Below are 27,150 nucleotides of genomic sequence, written 5' to 3'. Positions count from 1 at the left end.
GTTGCTAAGCGACACCGTGATTAAATTAGTGGCATGACTCTCATTTAACTGTGGCCGCGTCCCAAACCTCTTTCGTCTCCACTCGTCCACTTCTCCCGTCACGGTGGCTCCCTCGGCAGTGAGCAGGGCAGTAAGAGTTCGGCCACTTTGGAAGAAATGACCTCCGTGAGGTTCAAAACAACGTCTTGTGCCAGAGAAGATCAAACACGAGGTCACATTACCCCCTAAAAATGTGTTTCCTGTGGTGAGCAGGCCTTGGTAATCAGTGATGGAATGTAACTAAGTACATTTACTCAAGTACTGTACTGAAGTACTTGAGTATCTCCATTTTCTGCTACTTTATACTTCCACTCCACTACATTTTAGAGGCAAATGTTGTACTTTTACTCCATTACACATTTGTTAACTTCAGTTACTAGTTACCTTGCAGTTGGTGTGCTGCATTAAACGTATTTTATCACCAACAATATTGACAAAAATGCTGAATATCAGATCTGATAATAGACCAAGTTGATAGAAGTACACAGGGTGAACATACATGTAAATAATCTACTTGTAGCTACTTTACTTTTTGTTTGATTATTCTAGATGTTTGCTTTATTTAGACTACAGTTTGATAGCATTTTCTTTGGCAAAATATTTTTTTAGTTATATTATTTCCATGTTTAGCATGTTTGGTTTTGTCTAGTTAGTATTTTTGTTTTGTTTGGGAATTTGGGATCTGTGGGCACCTAGGTTTTTTAAAGATGGAAGGATAGGTGTAGGACCATGATGCACCTGGGTGGGGCTGTGGTTTTTGCCAAAGCAGGACGGGCACGCAGGATCCCTTTGTCCTCTAAAACATGAAAACCAAAGGAACTTTGAATGGACATTAATCTACTTTTGGAGCCCATGTTGCAGCAGTGGCTCTTTGATTTACATTTTGAAATTTGAGTTTGATAAATGGATTCATGAAGTATCTCTACTACGTGTCTCTCAACAAAAAATGCAAAATTTATGATAATGCAAATACTCATTTAAAAAGTTTAACTACTGGGCACATGATGCCTCCTACTGTTGTGAAAAGTCATTTCTCAGTGCATGTGATTCACAATTGTGTTAGCGTCTTACTGGAACATGAAACTTGCTGCGACGTCTTAAAACAAGACCATAAACATCTAATCTCATCAGATGAATGTGAAAACTGCCGTCCATCATTTTGCAGTGAAGCTGAATCAACCAAGTTAAGAAACAGGAAGCAAAACACTCATTGGCGCGTCGTGGGGAGGACTACAAATAACAAACACCAGTTATAGTTTGAATCTGTCATTGTATGATGTGCAACAAATTAAAATCACAAGCCATCTATGGGCGACTACACAACAAAGCAGTGATATGCGTTCCTTTAGTGGACACAACAGTGCCCTTGATCTGACGAACAGATGAATGGCAATACAAAAGATATTTTATTTTATTGTAAAAGGACAGAGTTGCAACAGGTAAAATAGCAAGAAATGAGAAATATACAATTGAAAAAAGACAAATGTTTAAATGAAAACAAATGAAATGGGAAATGAAAGTAAAGGGAGGTTAAACGAGACTAAATTTTTTCACAGAGGAACATGAATCTCATACACCGGTTCATTTTCTTCTTAGCTGTATTGTACATCACTACAAAGTATTTTCATGTCGTCCTAAAGATACTGTAATGAAGCTGGTCTACATTATGGATCAAAGCAGATTGCGGTCACACCAATTAGTCCCAGTTGTATTATAAGCAACTTTAGATCCCCACACACACAAAAAACAAATACTACAGCAAAATCATATTTCCTTGCAAATCAGACGGGAACATTACACTGGCTTCTGTATCTTTCACATCATTTACACTTCAGTCTCACAATGCAAACAAACATGTTGTCCTAACCGTGGCTGTGGTGGTCATTTTATGGGATCTTATTTATGGACAAACACTAATGAAGCAAAGTTAGCAGTGATTTTTTGTTGTCTTTTTCAAAAATTACAGTTCTATGTCGAGTCAGTGTCCAAGATCGTGACAGCTTAGACAGAGACAAGTATATCCTCCTTTCAGTTGTTTTCCTCCCTTCATCCTGAACTTATCTTTTCCTACAAACTGTAAAACTTGAGACTTCTGTCCATTCCTGCAGAGGTCAGGAACTGGGCGTTCTCTCCAAAGGCCACTCCAGTCACCAATCCTGAATGGTCTACAATTTGAGAGGAAAAAGAAAAGTCAGAAATCTGCTACTTTCACAAAGCAAACACTATGTGAGATGTGAAATGTATACTAGAGACTAGGCATTTTTTTCCCCACTCACCTGTGAAGTTGAGGACCTCAGACCACTGCTTGCAGATGTAGACACGGATGTCAGACCCTCCTACAGCCAGGTAGGTACCACTCTGGTCAAACACGAGGGACTTCACCTGTAACAGAAAAACAAAGGAATGAGATTCAGAATCAGAGAGTGGCAGCAAAGAAAAGAGAAAAGATCCAACGCAGTGTTAATATGTACAAAATTATCCCTTACATGCTCTGTGCTGCAGTTAAATTCACAGACCAGATATATGTGGATCAAGCACACATTTCCATTAGTATCACTGATCACTCTTACTTTAAATCATCTTAGTCCGAGATAATATGAAATAGATTGAGTTAGATGCAAAATTCAATACTCTTTCGTGTCCTTATGGTAAATATAAAGCTAAAGCCAAAAGTGGTTAGCTTAGCTTAGCATTAAGACAAGAAAGCAGAGGTAAAGTGCTAGCCTGGTTCTCTCTTGAGTTATCACAATCCACCTACAAGCACGCACTTTACACATTTTACTAAGTACCACCTCCAAAGAGGTTATGTTTTCACCCGTGCCCGTTTGTCTGCAGCTATTACACAAAAAATGCCACATGGATTTCCATGAAACTTGGATGGGGGATGGGTCTTGGCCCACAACAGACCCCAGTAACTTTTGGTGCAGATCCGGGATTTTTTCTATGTTCTTGAACGTTGTGAGAAAGGGTGTTTTCAACATTTTGTTAATTTCTCCGGGAATAATTGTATGAATCTTGATGGAAATAATATGACATATTAAGGTGGCTGCTATCTATGAGTGAGGACAATCTAATGCAGATCCTCATAAAAATCTGGATCATATTTAAATATAGGCTTGATTGAAGTAAAGGGAACTGTTGGGCCTTGGCAGAGGTATACGCTGTAATGTGTGGCATTCTAGTTACCACATTTATGTGTTTTTTTAATCCATACTCAAACACAAACAAGTGCCAAATTGATGTTCAACATGCGGTAACTATTTCTCTCCGAGTGCAGTGACTTCCTAGATGTCATCGTGATAAGCCAAGAAATAGCTTCCTCAAGCTAAACGTTCAGTGTATAGACATGAGTACAGAATCTATCTCTTCAACCAACTCTGAGCAACAAAATCAATTCCAAAATCTTCAATCAATTCATTCTATTATAGGAAATACCCATCATCCTTCTTTTTTTACCTCGTAGTTGTTGTCCAGAGTGATGGTCTTGAAGTTCTTCAGTTTCCTCAGATCCCACAGTTTCAGCGAGCTATCCTGGGCACCTGGAGCGCAGCACCAGACAAGGATGTTAGGGCATTTTAAACATTAAATACACTGTTCCAGATCTCTTTAGTGCAAAATAAAGGGCTGGAGATGCCCTGAGGATAGGTCAGTATATCAGGGAAGGCCTAGTAATGTGATGTGTGTGATGTAATCTGATGAAGAACACCTGCACATCAAAGATAAACCGGAACAATCAAAAATGCTGTCGGTAGTTCTAACCTGTGGCCAGATAGTATCCGTTCTCAGAGAAAGCAATGGAGGTGACGGGGCCAGAGTGGCCTGGGAAGTTGGCCACATTGGTGCGCTCCTTCAGATCCCAGATCTTGATTTGGGAATCAGCCGTTCCAGTGCCAAAGATGAGACCATCAGGGTGGAACTGAGCACAGGTGAGAGCTGAAGGGGGGGGACAGAAACATTACCATCTGGAGCAGAAGGGCACTAATTCAGACTGCCTAGAAGTAAACATAGAGGAACTTACCACAGCCAGCACTTTCATCAGTGACTTTGGTAAGGACTCTACCAGTCTGGATATCAGAGAAGGCCCAGTACTGCACAACAGAGAAGAAATAAAATATGAAAAGTCAGTGGTGTGACACAGTTAATCAGTGAAGACATCTCCTGTACTTAAGTGTTTAATACAGCATGAGGTCTGTTTGTATTTTTCGTCGAATTGCTCACACACCTGATCCTCAGAGGAGCTGAGCAGGTAGTCCCCAGTAGCGTGTAGGGAGAGTCCAGTGACACCTGCATCGTGGGCACGCACCACCTGGACACAGTTTCCCCCGGTGACGGACCACACACGGATGGTGTTGTCTGGAGATGCAGAGAAGACCACCGACTAGAGGGGGAAAGACAGCAAGGATGCGAGGGATGGAAAAAAAACAAACAAGGCGTAAGAATAACAGATCATATTGAACATGTCTAAATAATTCAAACTCTTCTTTTTCTCAGACATGCTGACACAGAAGAACGATTGGTCTGGTTGATGTTTGAGTCAAAGCAAATGTTACCTGCGATGGATGGTAAATGACAGAGGTGACCTTCTTGGTGTGACCCTTCAGTGTTGCCACAATCTGCTCCTCATTCTTGTCAAAGACCACCACGTTCTTATCAGCTCCACCTGACCAACACAAGAGGGTCGATATCAGATTAAGTCTTCAAAATCACTTGTAGCATGTAAACAAATCACAAAAACCTTTAAAATTGAAAAATCAACTGAGGAATTGATTAGACAAACATACCGGTGAGGACTTTGTTGGTGTCTGAGGGACACAGATCCAGAGAAAGAATACCAGGGACACTGGCACTATGAAGACCCTGAAGGCAACAAAGAGAGCTCATGTTGAGTACTTTTTCAGTCTTCTGGTTTAAAAAAGTAACTTATACTCAAACATACAGAAACCTAAACTTACAGCATGTGAGGCCACTTGGCGGTATTTGCTGAGATCTTCAGCTCTAACCAGCTCCTCTGGCACAGTTTTTCCTCTCTGGAGGAATAAAGTTAAACAGTTCAAGGAGTGTGGCAGTATGTAACACAGTATCACAACAGATTTATTTAATGTAACAAAGTAAAAGAGCAGTAGAATACCTTCTTTCTTTCTGTAGTGAGGATGGTAGCTTTGTCTTGAAGCTGCAAACAGAAAAAAGGCACATTGAAACACATCTTAGACCTGATAAAAAAATTGAAAGTTTAGTGCCAAATAATGATTAATGCAACAAAAAAACAACGTACCTTCTGGATGATCTCTGGGGTCATTCCCACCTGTTCACTAATCTCCATAGGCTCTCCACCAGCGCCCTGAAATACAGATAAGAGATTGTCAAGAGGAAGTATGGTAAAAGCTTACGATGATCATTTCTGATCAGTATGTTATCCACTGGGATTAAGAGTCAGTCACTCACTGCTGCAGCTGGTTGAGAGGCTGGGACAGCCTGAGGGGCAACCAATCCAGCCTGGGGCTTGAGTGTGGCAAGAGCTGTGAAGAGACAAAAAGATCTTGTAAGGAACACATTGTCTTACAATATTATGCAGTGCTCATGTTGGTATGGAGCAGATTCTGGAGAGCTGATGTGCTTTACGACTGGTATTAAGCCCTGCAGTAGAGGACACGAACACTGCTGCCCACTCACCTTCTCTGGCAGCAGTGACCTCTTTGGTGAGTCGAGCGATGACTCTGCAGGCGGCATCATGTTGATAGAGGGCATGGGACAATTCTTGGCGAGTAGTCTGCAGCTGCTGCCGCAGGGTGAAGCTGTGAAGCATAACAGCATCCTAAAACAGAAAAGAGAAAACAGGATAAGGAAACTTTTCTTGTTGACTGAAATCAATATTTTAAAAAGGATAAAACAAAAAAAGGCACCTCCCAACTACTGTATATGTATTACAAGCACATTTGCAATCATCAACTTGGCAAATAATTCATGGAACGGCTTACAAAAACAACCGGGGAGACACGTTTTAATTTCTCAGCCAAGACAGAATATGCACTGCATTGTGGACTACTAAATCCAAGACTGGTAGATTCGGCTCCAACTCAGGTTCAGAGAACTTAAAAAATATCTGAAAACTCGCCTTAAAAGACAAGTCCACTTCCTGATTCAGGAAAGCTATTCTGGGTAACATGGTGTGTTGTTGTGGATTGCCACCTCCACAAGCTTAACAATACTTACCCACTCATCTTGAAGAGACTTGAGAATGGCAGGAATGCTTGTTGCTGATGGAGCCTTTGGTCTAATAGGATGGGACACTAAAACAGAAAAGTTGCTCATGTTATGAACAATCAGTCAAGCACTTATTCATTAATCAAGTTAGTCTTGTCCACTTATAGCAGTTTTCAAGGTATCAAGACAGATGGAATAAAAGTGCAAGTCATACTTGCTGTAGTCGACTGTAGAGGATTTGTTTTAGTTAATACAGCAAGTACAACATGTGATATTTGCCCAAACATACCCTCAGAAATCACAAAGGCTAAAACATTGGTCAATTTAAGCACTTTATCAATAGACACATCTCATCTTCAATTATTTCAATAATCAATGCGTTTTTATGGCAAACATTCACTTGTTACAGCTTCTCAGTTGTGAGGATGTGTTAAAGGGCTCTTGCACAGAACTGTCTTATTTTTAGCTAGGTGTTATGTTACCTAATAAACTGGCACATGGGTGTATTTCTCCAGCAACTCCATGTAGTTTACCTTTAATATCTACGAGCTGTTCCTCAGACAAGGGTTGTCCGTTCATCGGGTCCGTCCCATTCTCTGCGATGTACTTCTCGATCAGCCTGCGCTCAAACACCTGGTTGGACACCGGGGAGACGCACGGGTGCTCCGGCACCTCGTTGGAGACTAGGATAAAATGCAGTAACAGCTTAAAACCCACACGATTGCAACAATGAAACAATCACAAGCAAGATCAGTGAACTACCATGAGTGGAAGGCGGCACTGCATGGCCGCTAACGCTAGCTAAAGTAGCTAGTAGCATTAGCGCGGCGCCTAGCTAACCTACACTGCCTCCGTCATATGAATGAATTCAACTCCACTTACTTGCACAAAACAAAGACATCTTCCCGACGCAGTCCTACGAGTCTCTTCTGAAGATAAAATCACGCTCGTCCTGTACTTTGATAGTTATAACCGCTAATGTTGACTTTACTTATGTTTTACTCAAAATGTAGGTAGCACGCTGTCCTTTCATTGCCGCTACAAACTGGCGTCTTCTTCTTCTTCTACGGTTTCCGCCTGTCTCTGAGCGTCACGAGGGCTCCACTGCCCCCTACCGGCCGAACACACCACTGCTCTTATCAATGCACCACAAACTGGTGTTGGAGATTTGACTGCTTATCATTAATCAAGCAAAAAAATAAAAATAAAATTAAAATCGTCTTTACACAGCTTCTCTAATGGTATGAAATCCCATTCCCGCATTGGTGCCTGTTCCCACATCCCATTCCCAAACCAAGTTTTAATAAAAAGCAAGTGTAATTATTCTCATTAACTCATATTTATGAGATAGAATGCCTAAATAATTAGTCAAAAATCATAATTATGAGATTAAAAAAAAGTTTAAATAATGAGTAAAAGAAAAGTCATGATTATGAGATAAAGTCCACACAAATGTGTGTAGTTTCCTTAGTTAAACTTAGAATAAAGTTGAACATATTGGGAATTTGGCCAGTCATGCAGACACATAAGCAAATTTATCATTTTACCATGACCTTTGGGAACTTCATTGCACTTTTTTCCCTGCCATTTTATATACAAACAGAGATAAAGAGATAAAAACAAAGAAGAGATAAATCGATGATCAAAATAATCCATTGTTATGCCCAAACATTTAGTACATTGGAGAAAATCATCTCAAGTGTGTGTGTTAAATATAGACCTACATTTTATTTTAGTTTGAGAGACGACATTTTGATAATCCAAAAATATCACAAGCAGCAGTCCATCCTCTTCTGGCACTAGAAAGATTTGGTGATGAGATATTATTCTGTACACAAGGTCCACAGATTAATAGGCTATTGCAATATTTGGTGGAATATATTATGTTTTACACAACTATTACTACAGTTACCTCAAAGGTAAATACACTATATCATTGCAAAAATTGCTGAACTGCAGAAAAGGGAATTAAAAAAGTGAAGATTAAACGTTGTTGCAGTCAGGAATGGTTAACACGATGGATGGAGAAAAACAGGTCGACTACCTCTATATAATCTGTACAGTACTTAAGAATTCCCTTTTGCAAACTTTTGTATCACAATTCTAACTTCTAAGTAGCCCTAGAGATCACATTTCTCTCACAAACATACCATCACTCAGCAAATCCAGTGCAGATCATATTGGTCCTGAGGGTCTGGAGGTAGGTTACAGCAGGAGATTTCAGGCGCACCACCAACAGTGTCAAGAAATACTTAACATGAGACGGGAAGACTAAAGCTCAACTAACGCTTCCGAAATATTACTTGAAAAATGACATGCAATATTGATACTGAACCATTAAAACTAGGCTAAAGATGCAAAAGGCACAGGTGAGGTCTTTCTTCTTGTACTTTTCGTTTCTCCATGCGTCTTCCTTCCTCACTTCAGCTCCGATTCTCTGTTTTATTAGAAGTTCAGTTTCTCCGACGTGTAAACGCTACAGGATTCAGAGGTGTCCGTGTCTAGTGGCAGCGTGGAAAAGTATTGCTGCGATTCGCTCCGTCTTTCTCTGTCTCCATCTTTCTTGATCTGGAACTGAACGCAGTCCTCGGAGGAGTGGAGGCAGTCTGAGACCCCAGGCACCGAAAAGGAAATCCTCCTCTCTTCCTCATTAGTTGCTCCCCGCTAGGAAGGAATGAAGATGTTTAGATCATCTTTTAGTCTGTCACATGTAAATACTCACAACTTGAGCGTGGCATCACCTCAGGAGTTGAATTATGACGAGGGGAGCTCCTAGCTGCCAATCTGTGTGCCTCCTGGTTCTGAGCTCTGGGAGATCCTATCCTAACCGGACTGTAACCCTGGAAAGACAAACGGCAGCACACAAGCACAAATCATTCAGCGCTATTTAACATTTATAAACAAAGAGACAAAACGTACTGATTCATTTAAATAATTTAACCAGCCTTACACTGTGAGTAGGACTGGCTCTTGGGGTCCATTTTCTTGGTGTTCCAGGCTGCTGAGAGTGACCGTAGAAGCCTGAGGGCTGAGGGCTCGGCTGGCTGTAATCCTGCAACACACAAACACACACACACACTTGGTTTGGTAACACAGTCATAGAGAAAAACAAAAACTGGAGGCCTTACTTCCTTTTGCTGAAGAACAACATTCTTGTTTGGACCTGACAGCTGATTTCATACATTATTATAGTGAAACAAACTCACATGCTTTCAGTTTTTAAGCTTTCATGCTGGGTGTGAAACCTGAACTTTGCAATTACACCATCACATGACCTAGAGATAGGTGTAAGATTAAGAAAATCCAAATATCAACCCTCTGGACTCAGTCTGACGTAGTGTGATGTGTTCATTGTCTTCACAAAAAGCCTGCAAGGGTGTCAGACTTCAAGGCTCAAGACTACAATAATAAAATGAAAAATAATGAAGAATAATTTGCCGATTCATTAGTTATGACTGCTGCTAAGCCCAAAAATACTCTTAATTCATTAAAAAGTTTTCACCCAAGCTGTTTAAGCAAATCATTTCCAAGAATCAAACTGACAACCTACTTCTATGATTAAAAAGGTGCATTTTTTTTCCTGTACTTTTACTTTAGCAATGGAGGAAAAGAATAAAGACAGAATTGTTTGAACACATTCAAATTCTCATTATTCTAACATGCTTTACAAGTCAGACATATGTAAAAGTCATGCAAATGTGTAGAAATCTGTACTTCTACATGTTTCTGTATGGCGATGTGGTTCATTATTACTTCATGATTCAAGTAATGTTTTACATATTCTTAATAAGTTGTTTTTGTATTTACAGTCGGCATTTTGAGTCATCCGAAGTGACTTAGTGAGGTACCAGGAGGCTTGAGAAGAGCTTCCTCCTTGCCACAGATTCAGTGAGCTCCCTCCTGTCCTATTTGTCACCTGTCAGTATGTTTAAAGCTGCAGTATGGACCCTTTGTCTCCCCCTTGTGGCAGTCAGGTTTCTCTGCCATAAGTGCCACACAGTTGCCGTGGCAACTTCAACGAAAGATGCAGCTACAGGCGCTCCAGTGCAGCGTGTCTCCACAGACACAACATTTAAAATACAGAGAGATTTATCCTGAGGATATAGGATTAATCAGCGATGTGTGAACTTCTTTGGATATGGCCTGAATATACAAGACTGTTCCATACTCCAGCTTTAAGTTGTATGTCTGTTTTCATTACCCTAAAAACTGCCACAAAACAAAAAAAAGCCACAAATAACTTGATTCACATTTAGGCGCATTTATTCCTGCATGTTGTTCATGCTCTAGGCTCTATGTCGTGTTGGCGTTGAAGTGAAGAACACATTTCCGTCGTGATACAAAGATCATAAAGTATCGCTTGAAGACTTGAAGACCAAAAGACTTTAAGAGAAAATCAAGAATTTACTAGTTACAAATCCTCCCATGGTGTTACTAGATGGATTAAATCACAGTAAAGCTCCAAAAGGCCTCTGTGTATAAAGAGTTAGAGTGTAGTGTTGTGTTGTGTTGTCGTGGCCCTGTTGTTGCTATTGTTATTTATCTGTTCCAAACTCTGTTACACGACCCACCTGCAGTACATTATGTAACAAACACTACTTCTTCTCCCACCACCTGCCACCACCATTTCATTTAATTTTTTCATTTTGGTTTCGATGCTCTTGTATTTGGTTTCTTAGATTTTTTTTAACGTATTTATAACCAGGAAAATGTTAAAGTAGCTGGAAACTGCATGAATAATGAAAATAAAATCACTCTCTCTCTATAATTATATGTGTATGGATCCTGTGTTAGCATGTGTGTTTTTCGGGGCTACGTGTTTGCATAATATTAACAAGGAGGTTTAAAAAAAAAAAAACTCTTATCCTTCTTCTTAATAAAATCTGGCATGTTAAAATGTGAAATTGGAGAAATATTTCTGCACTGTTTAAGCTTCTAAAATCAAAATATGTAACGTAAGAATAAAAAAAAGTTAAAAAAAAAACTCTCATATGACTACTTAACCTAATTGATTCTCCTGTTTTCCTCACCTGGATGTTGACCCTCGGAGGGTTGGCCTGTGGCGTGCGGTTTGCTCTGAGGCCGGCGATGATCTGTGACAGGCTGCAGTTCGGGTATCGCTTCATGAACAGGATGAAACCGGCCAGTGACACGAACATGCCAGAAGGGACAGTGATGGACTTGAGAAGTGCTCGCCATCTGCCTCCTTTTTCTGGAGAGAGCAGACACAGACAGGGGATGGATATCAGAGTGAGGGGCGACTATGAGGAGGCAAAGAATTCAGCTACAAAAAGACCCAAACATTTAAAGCTGCTCACCGAGCACATGCAAAAAGGTGGAGGACACCAGGTTGCCATTCCCGTCTCTGATTTCATACACTCCATCGTGCCTTGAGGTCAGCCTGGCTATGACGACCTCATTGATGGTGCCGTTCCTGCCCAGGGAGATGAGGCCCCTGTAGCGCATGTCATGGTCCGTTACCTGGCCCTCGCGGATCAGCTGCACGGGGCCACGAGGGGGCTTGGGGTCAAAAGGGCCCAGGGAGGATTCGTCAGGGTATCGGCTGGGGGTAAAAATGAGGTGGGCATGAGGGATAGGAAGAAAGAGGGGCAGGTTTAGAGACTCCTTGGTGAAGCGGGTGACATTGAAGGAATGTCCTGGACACAGGATCATGAACACAGAGAGAGGAGCAGGATGAAATGTATGAGAGGATGTCAGATGGAAAAGGAAAGATAAAACATAAATGTTACAGTTGACAGGATCCTAAAGAAATTCATCAGTCAGCTTCTTAAAACTCGCGTCTTCTGTCTCTGCTCACCGCGGACAGTGAGGGTGCTGCGGGACACCACCTTCCCCGTGCTGTCTCTCACAGTGTAATTGCCTTGGTCGGCCTGCGTCACTCTCTCGGCCACCCAGACCTTCCCGCCACGCAGCAGCCGCCCCCGGCCGGCATTGCTAGTCTCGGGATCCGTCCGGTTCCAGAGCACAACTGGCATGGCCTCAGGTGGAGATCCGCGAGGAGAAAACTCCAGTAGGGAGCCATTTTCAGGGATGTTGTGCTCAAAGTTCTCCCCGTAGTTTCTGTGGTAGGACTTAATGCACTCTGGAGCAAGACGAAGGAGTGAGGGATCAGAGAGATCATTCCAGCACAACACAGGTTCCACAGAGCCCCATTAAGTTACTATATTTCAGAGGGTACTTCTTAATCCACTACATTGACAGGTGTTGTTATGAAATACTTTTCAGATTAAGACTTTGCATAAAAAGCATATGACAGGCTTAAAATATAGAAGACACTGTTTAAGATTAAACAGGGTTTGCAAATTCTTTTGGCTTGTAACCACTTACAATAACGCAGTGTGAGACACTTCCCCTCTAAACTTATCAGCTGTATTCATGTAAATAATTGTTCAAGGTCTGAATAATTAATCCAAAACAATATAGTTTAAAAGAAAAACAAGAAAAAGCTTATTAAGTCAATATTTGTTCTTTTATATTGCACCTTTAATTCCAGGACAGTAAAAGAGGCAGCGGATGATTGTGAAAAAAAGAAAATAAGGATGGATTTCACAGAGAGGAAACTTTCATACCTGAAACAGTCAGATGAACAGTCTCGTAGGTGAATCCAGATGACAGTTTGATGGCATAAAGTCCCTGATCAGCATGAGTCACTTCTTTCAGGACTAACATCTTGTCTCTGGTCCACTTAAACCGTGGCTCCCTTACCTGCAGTCGCACAGTAAACAGGTTTTAGAAATCTGAACACGCAACAAAGAAAAAGACAAGGTGAAAGACACTTCCACTCACTACGGTTTTGTCCAGCAGGACACGCCTCGGTCCGTCAGAGTCCGGTGTAAAAAACACCATTCTGGATGTGGAGTACACAGGCAGACGAAATTCCTTGCCGGCACACACCATCTGGGCTTCCTCTCTTTCACCTGTCAAAGTGGAAAAAGAAAATTAGCGACCTCGGATAACACGTTTCATAGATGAAGATTATGTGATAAAATGAGGCATATGACTCACCCAGTACGACCCAACCTGCGGAGAAAACAGAATTTACATGATTATTATTAATCTTCTTGAGCACGATGTTTATAACTCATTTAAAATATCACTGAGGAAATTATGGTAGCACTTTGCTCATACAGTCTCAAATCATTTAATTGTTTTCGGTCAGGTATAAGAGCACTATAGCACCGAGTAAGGCCAACAGTGACCCTCTTCTAGCTTCTCTATTAGATTTAGGCATGGAGTTTGATACTGTCGATCACATTGTTCTCCTACATCACCTAGAAACTTGAGCAGACTTTAACGTTCTCTCGTAGCAGCAGAATCATAATCTCCTGCAGTTCTGTTGAAGTGCGGCGTCCCCCAAGGTTCTGCTCTTGCACCACTTTTATTCTCAATGCACATACCACTTTGATGCACTTATCGTTTCATTTGGTGTTCCACCAATGACAGAGAAGAAGAAGAAGAAGAAGAAGAAGAAGAAGAAGAAGAAGAAGAAGAAGAATGGGACTGCTCACTTTTGTAATTTTCAGCAACTCTACAAATATTATTGAGCGGTGGAATATCAAATTGTCCATCTTTGCTTTCTGCATCTGAGCCTTTAAACTTAAAAAAAAAAAGAGGCAATTATCAGCTATCTGTATATTACAACTTGCTATAAATCACACTGTGCATTAACTGAGCCCTTGTGTGCCTGCCCATACTTTTAGCTTGGTTGTTAAAGCTTGTTATTCCCAGGTCTCAATTGGGGACGGGGGCTGACCCGGTCTATGCTGTCTGAGCCCATCAAGATTACACAAGCTACATTTTAACACACTCGTTTAAAAGAAAACGATGCATACTTTTATGTTTCTTGTAATTTCACCTCTCAATCCTCGCAATATTCATATTCTACAAAGTTTAAATTTTCTTTCTTGCTTTATGATCTCATTGTTTGTTATGATTTTAATTCCTTTGCCTTTATTAGTGGCCTTTTCTACCTTTTTGTTTGTTAATTCAGCACAATTAAGCACTGAACTTCTACTCTACTACTATACAGTGACGTCTGCAGTGCTCCAGCTATCAAAAACAGCAAAAGAATCAGCTCATGCATTAATCTTTTGAGTGAATTTCATTAACAGTCAACAGGCTCACATATCTGGAGTGCCACTTTTCCCCCCCCTGACCCTCAAATAGACGTTTTGACCTCTCGGCCATCTTTATTAACATCTTCAACTGTGGATTTGGGAGATGATGTTAAAAACCCTTTATTATTGACTTCCATAAAAGCATTTCCATGTGTAACTACACACGACTTACTAGCGTTGGCTGTCGATTAGAGAATGAGAAGTATGGGACCCTATTAAAGGTGCATTCTGTAGTTTTGGGGAAGACATTTTAATCAGATTTTTAAATGCCAAGACAAACTAAATAAACAAACTTTTTGTTTTCATTGATGAATAAACTGAATAAACAAACTGACCTTAAAGGACAACACAGTTTAATACTGCTTTACTTTGTTAATATTTGGCGGACCCTGCCACCTTTCTGTCTTCAAACAGTGTTCTTGTGACCTTATTTTCCTCTGAGAGCAGCTTGTTTATTCAGAAAGGATAAATTTTCTCAATTGTATTATTACCTCATTAATATTGTAAATATTAATATTCTGAGTTTGAATTTCGTCTCCAAAACTACACAGCGCCCCTTAAACGCCTTATTAAAATTATATATCAAGTCTCATCATAAACAGAGAAGTCAATAAGTTGTTTATCAACATTAATAGCTACATATTTAGGACAAACACCTGTCAAAGGGATTGACTATAAGAGTGGTTGATAACAGACACCGAACACATTAGAAAACGATTAATTATTAATTATTGAAGCCATTATCGTGTACAAGAATGAAAACCAAAGGGAGTCTTATTCAAAATGACATCCTTGCACTCACCCACAGCAAGAGGCAGGGTGAAAAGCGCGGTGAGCAGGACAGAGGAGGACATCTTCTCCTGCGAAGACAGACGAGATCGTTTAATCTACAATGATGCACACGGGACTGACACGCATGCCCGCCCTCCTCAGCGGGACATGATCATCGATCAACAAGCCACACAAGGAGGAGCACGAAGACAACTGTGATGATGTTTCTGCAGAGGGAGACACACGTACATCCAACAAATAATCTATATTGTCACCGCTTGATCCGTGACGCCCTGTCTGCTGTATGAAGTCATGTCCACTCAGGTGTCCAACATGTTTCCCAGCCCCGATGACCAACATTCACAGCGACAGAGAGGCCATCAGGCCGTCAGTCGGTGACGAGGTCCAAACGATCAGACAGTCTGAGAAGCGTCTCCTCTGAACTCACCTGCAGGATGTGTGAAGAATTAATCCACCGCTGGATGTTTAGAAATGTTTATGTGGATGGAGATAAGAGGATAACAACGTCCTCTGCAGAGTGCGCATGGGCACTGCCCGCCTTCTGTTATTTATGGCGACGGTAGGATCTATTCTCAGCAGCCGCTACGCGAGATGCGTCACACGCTGCGTTAGTTTAGTCTGTTTACGTGAATAAGTACGCTGTTAGCGCAATTTAGAAAGTGGGGTACCCTGATGGGCTGTGCGCCGAGAATAACCCTGACACGTTCACAGGAGAAATGTACTGAAATACAAATCTGAGGTACTTCTTTGATAGTTATATAACATAATACTATAGCCTACTATACTATACTATACTATAATATAATATAATATAATATAATATAATATAATATAATACAATATAATATAATATGATATAATATAATATAATATAATATAATATAATATAATATAATATAATGTAATATAATATAATATAATATAATATAATATATATACTTCTGCATTAGATGCTTTAAACTTATGTACATTTAGCTAATAAAAGGCTACTTAAGTAAGTGACATTTTCTGTGCAGGATTTTTACTTGTGATTTTATATCCATATATTTTATATGTCTATTCCATTTACTTTGAAGTGAAGGAATCTGAATGAATGTGAGAGGAGCGGTTCCAGAAATCAAGATATACATTTTTTTTTCTTAAAGAAATGACCACAATCTCATGTAACAGAAACGTTTATTTTATTCTCACATTATGACCCGCTAAGATTCATCCTGTAGCCTCAACACACTCACCTGTGTCGGGGACCACCACCTTTCACCCCGTGTATGCGCAGTTTGCGCGCATGTGGCGCAGTTATGACGCACACAACGTGTGAACGAAGCCTCGCCCAGTGGACCCTTTTTCTGTCCTGGAGCGAAAACGCACAAACTCGACCGAAACATAGATGCAAATCAGTTTACAGTGAGTGGACAACCTCTCGTCTTTAATTGTTCCGTTGTGTCCGCTGTGTGTTTACAGGACCGATGTTAGAAACCTCTGCTCTCTCTACAGTATGTTACTGTTGTTGGTGACCACTTCCTGCGCTGTAATTGGTGAGTGCACAACTTCCCAGAAGAAACGCAACCACGGGCTTCAGGTTTTATCTGTTTGAGATGCAACTTTACTGCTTTTCAGCCGTGTTAGTCACCAGCGAGGTCTCTGCTGCACATACACTCCTGAACAAAATCTTAAAACCGGGGGGAATTACAAGTATTCACATGTCGCGGTGGTGGATCTTAACCAGGTTGTAAATAGAGCATCAAAATGCAAAAAGAAGAAACATGAGCAAGAGACAAAAAATACAGAGTAGGCAATTTATTTGAATGTTTTGAAATGACATGACAGACAGATTTTAGCGCGGATTTTGACTTTTTAAGGCTGTGGTCTTAACCTTTTGATCAGCTGATGAACAAAATGAACAAAAATGTACTCAAATAGATAATAATAATAATAATATTGAAATCAAAAATAATATCAAAATAGAAATGCTATGTACAGATGGATCAGTGCGCATATACCTGTGCAGTGATTTGTGTAAATGTGCAATGAGACACATTGTGTGTACATATCTTATTCAGTTTGTTTGTGCAACAGTTGCCGATGCCACAGCATCTGCCTACCACAGACTGGCAGATAGGAAAGGGGGAGAGGGGGAGGACAGGTGGAGGTGGAGAGGAGAAACGAGGGGAGGGAGTGTGAGAGGGAGCGGGTGGGGCGTAGGACGGGAAAGGAGGAGAGGGGGTCTTGTGGTGCTATTGAGAGGGGGGTGGTCCAGGTGCGGGTGAGGGCATCAGAAGAGGTGGAGGTAGTCGAATGTTCAAAGCTCCTGTGTCCTCTCCACTGTTCCTCCGGGTCTTTTCATGCCCGTGATGTTTCAGAAGATGTTCTGTGTCAGACCTGCCTCAATATTCCCTCTATCTGTTTCTTCATGACTTGTTTCTGATTCAAGGCTCATCTGCCTTCGTGAGGAATGAGCAGTTGTGCTATGGCAAACGTTTGAGTTTTCCGACTGGATATATACCAGGTTTATTCCGTGGACAGCTGTACTTCACTCCGAGTGATGGGGGACCCAGGAAGCTACTGATGGATAACATGGAGGTGAGCAGCTTTGCTACAACATCCCTAAACAGTGATGATGCGCGGGTCAACCCATAACCCACCAACTGCCCTGTGGGTTGGGTTGGCTTGGGTCAGGTAACCAAGGGTTTTTGGCGAGCGGGCAATGGGAGCAACGACGAGTGCTTGGATGTCTTTTGGAGAGATCATAATGGCCTGGGTGGGCGCGGGTATTAAAAACCCTGTCCATCGCATCACTACTGCACAGAAAGATGAGGAATATGATAATTGTCTGGTTTCTGTTCAAGCAAACGAGGTTAAATCCACTTTGTCCTGTTTGCGTTGTCCACCAATTCAGGCAAAGGATCCACGCCTCATGAATCTCCCCGGCCAGGGCCTCTTATTACTGGATTTGAAAGAAAGTGATTCTGGAACATTTTCTGCATTTGATGAAAGGAAAAAAAATGTAGACACCATCTTCATAGTGAAAATTTTAGGTGAGAACATGACACTATTCAGCATAATGGTTTAATGAATCATTCATGTAAATAGGTATTTATATTAGCTATATGCAGTATTCCTATAAGTTAACAGTTATTTTCTCTAATATGTGGCTTTTCAGATTGTTCTTACAAGTTAAAAAAATATTACGGCAAGACGTACATCTTTGATGTTTCTAGACGGGCTGAATTCATGGAGTTCACTCCCCTTCACACGGATCAGACAAAGGTCCTGTGGAATCGCTCCAACCCGGAGGCTAGCAAGGGAGGCCGAGGAGAGATGAAGCCCGGCGGCTGGGAGATTATCAGCCTCACTACAGCAGACAGTGGCTACTACAACTTCAGGAAAAAAGACAACGCTTTGCTGTCTAGGAAAAGGCTCACAGTAGAAGGTGATGTAAGAACCTGATAGGTGCTGTTTGTGAGCTTTTAGACTGCTGTGTATCCGATTAAATGTTCTTATACTATCTTCTCTTTGTCACATACAGAGAGCTTTAAACACTATAATACAAACGTGAACGGGCGGCTCCTCATCCAAAATTCATTTTTTGAGGGTGCCTCATGGACTGTGACCTTCACAACGAATGGAACACAGGAAAGCCAAACGTTGCTAAAAGCAGGCAAGGTGGTCATAAAAGATGACCAGACCTCAACGTCTTTTAGTGGGAGAATTTGGGTCATACATGACGGCGTAGAGATTTATCCTGTGAAGAGCACAGACACTGGAACCTTTAAGTTCAGTGACCCGCAGGGCAACCTGGCCCAGGTTGTGACGGTGACGGTAAACCCCGGTGAGCAACAACACATTTTATTCATACTTAAGGAAAAATGTATGAACAAACTAATGAGTCAAACTACAACCCCTCTTCTTCTTCTTCTTCTTCTTCTTTTCTGCTCTCACAGCACTTACTCCCACTTATGTTTATGTTGCTATCATTGGTGGGATTATCTTAGCGATGTTTGTCTGCTGTTGCTGTGTGAGGAAGTGCTGTTGTAAAAACAGCTCTTCTAAAAGGGACGAGTCAGCGCCTGCTGCTGTGTATTACCATGTAAGAACTTCAAATGAGCATTCAGACTAACAGTTTATAATGTGTGTTTTTGATTTTTACTTCAAAATTCTCGTTCCGATTGCAGGAGCCGGATCAACCTGCAGGCCCAAGTTACTCTGCTGCACCTCCTCCAGATTACTCTTATCAGCCAGTGAATCCTCCTGCTTCTAGACAACCTGCAGCTACCTCTGTTGGACCGTCGGTAGGTGCTTCCTCAGGGGTACAGGGAGAGAAAGACGTGAGGTAAAGATACTGCGTGAAGGGAGAAGTAGGTCCGTGCAGATGTTTTGAAAACAACGGGAAGTTGGTTATGTGGTTTGTCCCGCTGATTGGGCCCACTCGCCAACATGGTCAGTGGGTTCAGCTGCAGCAGTGGTCGAGACACACAGCTTAGAGTCACGTCAGGTACTGTACAGCAGCCGTCCTTGTGGCTTCAAGTACCATCTAGCAGGCTGCAGCCTCCTTTTCTCCAGCACTGACTTGCGTGTATTTATCTTTTTTTATTTTTTTTTTACCTTGCAGGTGAACAACCCCGTAAATATCCATGTGAACCCACGTCAGCCTGAGGTACACACACAAACACACAGAAATTCCCTCTCGCATGCATGAAATGTTAATGTAGGGGCTCAAAGTCTCCAGGCATGAATCAAACTATCGCGACAAAGAAAGAGAGAGTCCCTGACTGTTTTTTCTTTTTTTACTTTTTTCAGTCACTGAATTCATTGACGCTGTTTCATCAACACACATTTACCTTATTTTACTGTTTTGGTTTGGTCTTTTGTTTTTTCATCCAGGTTGCAGCTCCAGGAGGGCAAGGAGCCACTCCAGCTCCTTCACTCGGCTCTGATTGTCTCACCTCGGACCACGATACAAAGTTTGAGCTGAAAGGAGTGACCTTTCCCGCTGCGGGGCCCAGTGGTGTTTATACCTCTGATAAATTGAACTTTCTGTAAGGAGCACATTGAACATTTGTTGTGGTGCAGAGCTGAATTCTGAATGTTCACTTTTCTATGAATAATGTTACACCGAGGGTCTGTGCAGCAGATTATAGGTCGGTCACTAAAAATGGAGTCAGACTGACTTCAACACTCATGAAGATGAAGAACTTTACACTCAGCACTTCTGCTACGTTTATTATATCAACATGTCGTGTGGTTTTTATCTTTGCACTTTAAGAAATCATATGGATGTTTTTATTTGTTTTATGCTCTGTAAAATTGTAAGTTGTATCTAAGTTATCTGTATGTGTGTGTGTTTGTGTGTGCAGATCCTTTTTAAGTTTGAGGCTGTTGTTTTTTTCATAAGCTCTTTTTGTGGCTTAAGGAAAGTGTGCCATTCATTAGCCAAGAAATGAATGTGTAATAGTTATACTTGATACAAAGATTTGTCTGCAATATACGTTGATGTGTCAAATTAAAGCTGGGGAAGCTGATTCTGGAGAAGGATAGTCTCAAGTCAAATACCAAAGCTTTGGGTTGGTATTCGGCCTGAATTCAACCCAAATAGGTGTTTGACAACCTGGGAATGAGACACAACAGTCAACGATCTCTCTCTCACATTCCTCACCTTTAAATTTGAAACACAATCTTTGCATGAACATACCATGATACCTACAAAAGCTCGTTATGCATGATAATAGAAACAAACATACACGCAATTAAGTATTGAAAACACAGGGAGGTATCTGCATCACAAATGTGCACGCAAGAGTCAAAGTAAGAATAGGTTCCTTACATTATTGCTACATAAACAAGAGTACAAAATGCAGTGTATTTATGATGTAGACATGAATGTTTTATGTAAATGTCTAACTTCATGTTGGTGCTTAAAGGAGCCAAACGCCTGTTCCCACATCAGCTTCTTGCTCTGAGTCATACTTGAGAAATACTGTTTACCTCCAACGTTAGAAGAATGAATTAAGAATATTAAGACTTATTTTTTCTGAAATTGTTTTGTATTGGTCTTCTGGAAAAAGGCGATGTCACATACTGTTTTTGGTGTTGCATCATAATAACACAATATAACAATCAAAATGATGGACGTTGTTTTTTTTTTTTTATTTCCGCCAAAAAGGAAAAAGGCATATTTATGTGGCTGGTATCTATGAGTGGTCACAGTTGAAGATAAAGGGGACTGTTGGGCCTTGGCGGAGTTGTGTGCTCTACTGTGTGTATTTGTTTGTATTAAGCAGTTTCATTGTTGATCGACCCGTTATAATCTGTAGCTATTTTTTTTAAAACTGCATTTTCAAATAGATTTTTAAATTCTATTATTTATTCATGATTTACTTTGTAAATGAGGTACTTAATGACCGTTAATTTCAGTTGTTAATTTCTATTCATAATTCCTCTTTTAATAGCCATTAAAATATCAAATAATGAATTACTTTGTAATTTAGTCCATTCATTTATAGATTAATACATTAATTTGTAAACTAACTCATTAATGCCTATATTTATTGTACAATTAGTTAAATGCTGTATTGCTATTTCCGTGACGCTCGTGGTCCTCCACGATCACGGGGCCCTGAGCACACCATATATGCGCAGTTATGACGCACACTGCGTGAGAGCGAAGCCTCGCCCGGTGGACCTTGTTTTTTTGTTTTTTTTGTCCCGGAGCGAAAACACAAATTCCAGTCAAACATTGAACGAAGTTACTTTGCAGTGAGTGGAAAACCTCTTGTGTGTAAACGGTGTGCTCGGTGTTTGCAGAAACTGTGTTAACGTGATAAAAACCTCCGCTCTCTCTGCAGGACATGATATTGTTGTTGGTAACAATCTGCTGCGCCTTATTCGGTGAGTACACAGCTTCACAGGAGAAATTCAACCTCAGGCTCCAGGTTTAATCAATGTGATGTTTAGTTTTTCAGCTTTTTCCGTGTAGTATAGTTATTACCGAGGTCTCTGCTGCACATATCCCTTTGTGATTATCATGTCAATGATGTCATTAACACCGATATTTTTTCAATTAAAAAAAAAAAATCGAAATTAAATATTTTAAAAGAATAACACAAAATCAGCGCTTTATACCCACATAATCAGGAGTTTAACACTCAGACTGTGTCTTATCTATTATTTTATCCATGCACATCCAATAAAGAGGCAGATGGTCCCACCACAGCCACACCTCCGCAAGAAAGTAGTACAAGATTTTTCTCAAAGCAGTGTAGTGTCTGTGTGTTTCTTATACCTCCTGTGCTCTGAGTGACAGGACAGGATGGGACAGGACCAGATGCTTCCCTTTAAGTATATGTGGGAAGGTGATGACGTAAAGGTCTTATGTCCTGGACAACAACTCCTTAGCCCTGTAGTGTGCGCCAGAGAGTAGCTAAAGGAAGAGGCCACGCCGAGGACCGACCAGTTCAGAGGTTCAGGAATTATTCAATGTATACATTTCCATCTAAGTATAGAGAGACTAGCAGGTCAACTTTAGATAACATCAACATAGTCACACAACATATTCCCTTGAGAGATATTCTATAGAGGTGTTATGCAGACCCATTCCTTCCCAACAGGATAGAGGGGCCCTCAGTTCCCCCAAAGTGAACAATTAGAGGAAATGAACAGACTCTCAAAAGGACCCGCACACCAAAGAACGGTGGTGAACTTTGGTTGATCTCCTAAGACCGAGGGTCCGAGAGGAGTCCTGATAGAGCAGAGGGCAAAGCATTTTTGGGCATCACTTTGCCGAGATTTGAGAATACCAGGGAGTGGCCACACTCTGGTTCGGACGCTGGCTTGAGGTCTGTTTCAATAAAGATTGCTCTATCCACCCAGCCTGCCTCCGCAGAATTCCTTTATCAACATACTACACGCCGACACCTTTGGAGGACGACAGCCCATACGCTTCAGCAGCAAAATGGATGAAGCGACAACAGCAAATATTTACAGACAGCACACCAGCAGCAGGCTGCAGTGAGCTGACAGAGAGCAGTGGGTCTGATGTGGTGGTGAGACACACTGTGGTCGCTTCAAAACTACTCCTGCTGCCTTCTGTCTTAATGTCAATATTCAAGCTCACCTGTGCATTTGATTAATCATTCAAGCAGCCATGCTTTTTTCTTCATACATTTAAAGGGGCACTATGTTGTTTTGGAAAAGAAGTTTGAATGCAGCAGTTATGTTTACAATAATAATATGGTAATGATACAAACAGAGAAATATTTTGATATTTGATATTTCCACATGTTCTCAGATGTTTTGTCTGTGACTTTCCTCAGTGTGCCCTCCATCTGTTTCTTCATTACTTGTATCTTTCTGATTCTAGGTTCATCTGCTGGTGTTGAGTATAAAGATAAGTGCTATGGCAAAAGTGTAAGATTTCCATTTCTGTATACACCACCTTTATTCCGTGGAGTGCTGTTCTTCACTCCGAGTGACGGGGGACGGAGGAAGCTACTGTTGAGAGACGGGAAGGTGAGCAGCTTCTGGTGCTATCATTTATACTATCACCAGTATGCTCTCGTATCCATTCAAAGTGAGATCAGGAATAAGACAAATGTCTGGCTTCTGTTCAGGTCAGAGTAAACCAGGTTTTAAATGAATACAGAATCTACTTTATACTGAGGAAGTATTTTATCCACCGATTCAGGCAATGGAACCACGCATCAAAATAATCAACTTTGAAGTCACATTAACAGATTTGAGAGAAAGTGATGCTGGAACGTTTTCCGCGTCATCTGATGGGAAAACAAGCAAACTCTTCATGCTGCAAATTTTGGGTGAGAACATGACACCGCGTTGCATATTTAATGGCTCTTTTCCATCATGAAATGTTTGTGTAAATAGGTATTTCTAGTAGCTATGTGCAGTATTTCAATATATAATAAGTTCAGTTTTTTTTTTCTTTTTTCTTTTTCTGTATACTTTTTCAGATTGTGCCACCAAGATCACAAACACTTATGGGGCCAGGCACACCTTCAGTGTTCCTACCCAGACTAGATACCTGGAGTTCACTCCCCTTAACACAAATCAGACAAACGTCCTGTGGGATTACAACGACCCTCATGTTAGTAAGGGAGGCCGAGGAAAGATGAAGCCTGGTGGCTGGGAGATTATCAGCCTCACTCCAGCAGACAGCGGCTACTACAACTTCAGGAAAAAAGACGACACTTTGCTGTCTAGGATAAATCTCACAGTAATAGGTGATGTTGGGAATGTGATAGGTGCTGTTTGTGAGCATTTAGACTGCTGTGTATTTGATTAAATGTTCTTATACGATCATCTCTTGATCGCTTGCAGAGAGTTTTAAACACTATAATAGAAGCGTGAACGGGCGGCTCCTCATCAAAAATCCAATTGAAGGTTACCCGTGGACTGTGACGTTCACCCCTGACCACAATTTTACGAAAACTACACTGATGGAAGGAGGTAGCCTGGTCACGGATTGGAGGTTAATGAGTTTTAGTGGGAGAATTGAGAATCTGAGCGATGGCATCGAGATTGATCCTGTAGAGATGATAGACTCTGGCAAGTTTGAGTTCACAGACCTGGAGGGCAACCTGGCCCTTGTTGCGACAGTGACGGTAAACCCTGGTGAGCAACAACACATTTTATTCATACGTAAGGAAAAATGTATGAACAAACAATGACTGATGAGTCAAACTAATCACAACCCTTCTTCTTTTTTTCTGCTCTTACAGAACCTACTCCCATATATGTTTATGTTGCTATCACTGGTGGGATTGTCTTAGCGGTGGTTGTCTGCTGTTGCTGTGTGAGGAAGTGCTGTTGTAAAAAGAGCTCTTCTAAAAGGGACGAGTCAGCGCCTGCTGCTGTGTATTACCATGTAAGTACTTCAAATGAGCATTCAGACTAACTGTTTATAATGTGTGTTTTTGATTTTTACTTTCAAAATTCTCATTCCAGTCGCAGGCTCAGGGTCAACCTGCAGGCCCAAGTTACTCTGCTGCACCTGCTCCAGATTACTCTTATCAGCCAGTGAATCCTCCTGCTTCTAGACAACCTGTAGCTTCCTCCGTTGGACCGTCGGTAGGTGCTTCCTCAGGGGTACAGGGAGAGAAAGACGTGAGGTAAAGATACTGTGTGGAGGGAGAAGTAGGTGCGTGCAGATGTTTTGCAAACGACGGGAAGTTGGTTATTGTGGTTTGTCCCGCTGATTGGGCCCACTCACCAACATGGTCAGTGGGTTCAGCTGCAGCAGTGGTTGAGACACACAGCTTAGAGTCAGGTCAGGTACTGTACAGCAGCCGTCCTGGTGGCTTCAAGTACCATCTAGCAGGCTGCAGCCTCCTTTTCTCCAGCACTGACTTTCTTTTTTTTTTTTTTTTTTACCTTGCAGGTGAACAACCCTGTAAATATCCATGTGAACCCACGTCAGCCTGAGGTGCACAAACAAACACACAGAAATTCCCTCTCGCATGCATGAAATGTTAATGTAGGGGCTCAAAGTCTCCAGGCATGAATCAAACTATCGCGACAAAGAAAGAGAGTCCCTGACTGTTTTTTCTTTTCTTTTTTGTTTTACTTTTTTCATTCACTGAACTCATTGACGCTGTTTCATCAACACACATTTACCTTGTTTTACTGTTTTGGTTTGGTCTTTTGTTTTTTCATCCAGGTTGCAGCTCCAGGAGGGCAAGGAGCCACTCCAGCTCCTTCACTCGGCTCTGATTGTCTCACCTTGGACCATGATGCAAAGTTTGAGCTGAAAGGAGTGACCTTTCCCGCTGCGGGGCCCAGTGGTGTTTATACCTCTGATAAATTGAACTTTCTGTAAGGAGCACATTGAACATTTTTTGTGGTGCAGAGTTGAATTCTGAATGTTCACTTTTCTATGAATAATGTTACACCGAGGGTCTGTGCAGCAGATTATAGGTCGGGCACTAAAAATGGGAGTCAGAATGACTTCAACACTCATGAAGATGAAGAACTTTACACTCAGCACTTCTGCTACGTTTATTATATCAACATGTCGTGTTGTTTTTATCTTTGCAATTTAAGAAATCATATGGATGTTTTTATTTGTTTTATGCTCTGTAAAATTGTAAGTTGTATCTAAGTTATCTGTATTTGTATGTGTGTGTGTTTGTGTGTGCAGATCCTTTTTAAGTTTGAGGTTGTCTTTTTTCACAAGCTCTTCTTGTGGCTTAAGGAAAGTGTGCCATTCATTTAGCCAAGAAATTAATGTGTAATAGTTATACTTGATATAAAGATTTGTCTGCAATATACGTTGACGTGTCAAATTAAAGCTGGGGAAGCTGATTCTGGAGAAGGATCGTCTCAAGTCAAATACCAATGCTTTGGGTTGGTATTCGGCCTGAATTGAACCCAAATAGGGATTTGACAACCTGGGAATGAGACTCATCAGTCAACGATATCTATCTCACATTCCTCACCTTTAAATTTGAAATGCAATCTTTGCATGAACATACCATGATACCTACAAAAGCTCGTTATGCATGATAATAGAAACAAACATACACGCAATTAAGTATTGAAATCAGTATAACAAGCGAAATGATGGAAGTTTTTTTATTTCCGCCAAAAAGGAAAAAGGCATATTTATGTGGCTGGTATATGAGTGATCACAGTTGAAGATAAAGGGGACTGTTGGGCCTCGGCAGAGTTTTGTGCTCTACTGCGTGCCTTTCTAATTTATTGATTTGATTGTATTAAGCAGTTTCCATTGTTGATTGACCATTATAATCTGTAGCTAATTTGTTTTTAAACTGCATTTTCAAATAGATTTTTAAAGTCCATTATTTATTCATGGATTACTTTTTAGATGAGGTACTTAATGATCGTTAAATGCTGTTTTTGTAAATCCCTTTTTAATTTGAACTATTAATTTATGGATTAATATTTAATTTGTTAATTTCTATTCATAATTCTTCTTTTAATGCCCATTAAAATATCAAATAATGAATTA

The 27,150-nt window shown here is 40.9% G+C and overlaps 4 protein-coding genes across 9 annotated transcripts; 2 read left to right on the top strand and 2 right to left on the bottom strand.

The window, feature by feature from the left end:
* Positions 1-1,426: 1,426 nt before the first annotated feature.
* Positions 1,427-7,335, bottom strand: prpf19 (pre-mRNA processing factor 19). Its single transcript, XM_084353183.1, has 16 exons — positions 7,123-7,335; positions 6,774-6,923; positions 6,250-6,326; positions 5,710-5,851; positions 5,482-5,555; positions 5,312-5,377; positions 5,168-5,209; positions 4,992-5,066; positions 4,821-4,896; positions 4,590-4,699; positions 4,262-4,417; positions 4,058-4,127; positions 3,799-3,972; positions 3,496-3,578; positions 2,316-2,421; positions 1,427-2,204 (listed from the first exon to the last, which is right to left on the bottom strand). Exons 1-16 carry the CDS (start codon positions 7,139-7,141, stop codon positions 2,107-2,109), a joined length of 1,518 nt encoding a protein of 505 aa, XP_084209309.1. The 5' UTR covers positions 7,142-7,335; the 3' UTR covers positions 1,427-2,106.
* Positions 7,336-7,944: 609 nt separating this feature from the next.
* Positions 7,945-15,703, bottom strand: LOC311257380 (uncharacterized protein). 4 transcript variants are annotated; one of them, XM_084352980.1, is made up of 11 exons: positions 15,399-15,703; positions 15,181-15,238; positions 13,267-13,281; positions 13,048-13,178; positions 12,831-12,966; positions 12,059-12,343; positions 11,559-11,897; positions 11,271-11,452; positions 9,191-9,292; positions 8,982-9,080; positions 7,945-8,904 (listed from the first exon to the last, which is right to left on the bottom strand). In XM_084352980.1, the coding sequence occupies exons 1-11, from the start codon at positions 15,507-15,509 to the stop codon at positions 8,686-8,688; spliced, it is 1,677 nt and encodes a 558-aa protein (XP_084209106.1). In that variant the 5' UTR covers positions 15,510-15,703; the 3' UTR covers positions 7,945-8,685. The 4 variants fall into 4 exon arrangements, with proteins under 4 accessions (XP_084209106.1, XP_084209107.1, XP_084209108.1 ...); XM_084352981.1 differs by having other exon boundaries at positions 13,051-13,178; XM_084352982.1 differs by having other exon boundaries at positions 15,181-15,376; positions 15,598-15,703.
* Positions 15,704-16,489: 786 nt separating this feature from the next.
* On the top strand, positions 16,490-20,875 carry LOC311257564 (uncharacterized protein). Of its 2 annotated transcripts, XM_084353248.1 has the most exons (10): positions 16,490-16,574; positions 16,665-16,705; positions 17,602-17,750; positions 18,067-18,205; positions 18,331-18,600; positions 18,697-18,999; positions 19,112-19,257; positions 19,343-19,459; positions 19,780-19,824; positions 20,052-20,875. In XM_084353248.1, exons 1-10 carry the CDS (start codon positions 16,558-16,560, stop codon positions 20,208-20,210), a joined length of 1,386 nt encoding a protein of 461 aa, XP_084209374.1. In that variant the 5' UTR covers positions 16,490-16,557; the 3' UTR covers positions 20,211-20,875. The 2 variants fall into 2 exon arrangements, with proteins under 2 accessions (XP_084209374.1, XP_084209375.1); XM_084353249.1 differs by lacking the exon at positions 19,780-19,824.
* Positions 20,876-22,478: 1,603 nt separating this feature from the next.
* Positions 22,479-27,150, top strand: LOC311257563 (uncharacterized protein). Of its 2 annotated transcripts, XM_084353246.1 has the most exons (8): positions 22,479-23,675; positions 23,851-23,980; positions 24,134-24,403; positions 24,501-24,794; positions 24,902-25,047; positions 25,128-25,250; positions 25,561-25,605; positions 25,840-27,150. In XM_084353246.1, the coding sequence occupies exons 1-8, from the start codon at positions 23,445-23,447 to the stop codon at positions 25,996-25,998; spliced, it is 1,398 nt and encodes a 465-aa protein (XP_084209372.1). In that variant the 5' UTR covers positions 22,479-23,444; the 3' UTR covers positions 25,999-27,150. The 2 variants fall into 2 exon arrangements, with proteins under 2 accessions (XP_084209372.1, XP_084209373.1); XM_084353247.1 differs by lacking the exon at positions 25,561-25,605.

The sequence above is a fragment of the Pagrus pagrus genome, assembly GCF_965226575.1.
Source record: "Pagrus pagrus genome assembly, chromosome: 5".
Lineage (NCBI taxonomy): Eukaryota > Metazoa > Chordata > Actinopteri > Spariformes > Sparidae > Pagrus > Pagrus pagrus.
The sequence above is the reverse complement of the archived record's forward strand: the minus strand, read 5'-3'. Positions and strand labels throughout refer to the sequence as shown.

Bases quoted from the DNA above. Each gene is read 5' to 3' on its own strand.
- prpf19 (XM_084353183.1), bottom strand. The intron at 5,067-5,167 runs GTATTCTACTGC...TTATTCCTCCAG, and splicing joins TCACTACAGAAAGAAAGAAG to AGAGGAAAAACTGTGCCAGA. The intron at 4,897-4,991 runs GTAAGTTTAGGT...TGTTGCCTTCAG, and splicing joins GCCAAGTGGCCTCACATGCT to GGTCTTCATAGTGCCAGTGT.
- LOC311257380 (XM_084352980.1), bottom strand. From the start codon at position 15,509: ATGTTGGTCATCGGGGCTGGGAAACATGTTGGACACCTGAGTGGACAT. The intron at 9,081-9,190 runs GTAAGGCTGGTT...TTGTCTTTCCAG, and splicing joins GAGCCAGTCCTACTCACAGT to GGTTACAGTCCGGTTAGGAT. The intron at 8,905-8,981 runs GTGATGCCACGC...ATTCCTTCCTAG, and splicing joins GTCATAATTCAACTCCTGAG to CGGGGAGCAACTAATGAGGA.
- LOC311257564 (XM_084353248.1), top strand. The intron at 16,706-17,601 runs GTGAGTGCACAA...TTCTGATTCAAG, and splicing joins CACTTCCTGCGCTGTAATTG to GCTCATCTGCCTTCGTGAGG. The intron at 19,000-19,111 runs GTGAGCAACAAC...CTGCTCTCACAG, and splicing joins GACGGTGACGGTAAACCCCG to CACTTACTCCCACTTATGTT.
- LOC311257563 (XM_084353246.1), top strand. From the start codon at position 23,445: ATGTTCTCAGATGTTTTGTCTGTGACTTTCCTCAGTGTGCCCTCCATC. The intron at 23,676-23,850 runs GTGAGCAGCTTC...CCACCGATTCAG, and splicing joins TACTGTTGAGAGACGGGAAG to GCAATGGAACCACGCATCAA. The intron at 23,981-24,133 runs GTGAGAACATGA...ATACTTTTTCAG, and splicing joins CTTCATGCTGCAAATTTTGG to ATTGTGCCACCAAGATCACA.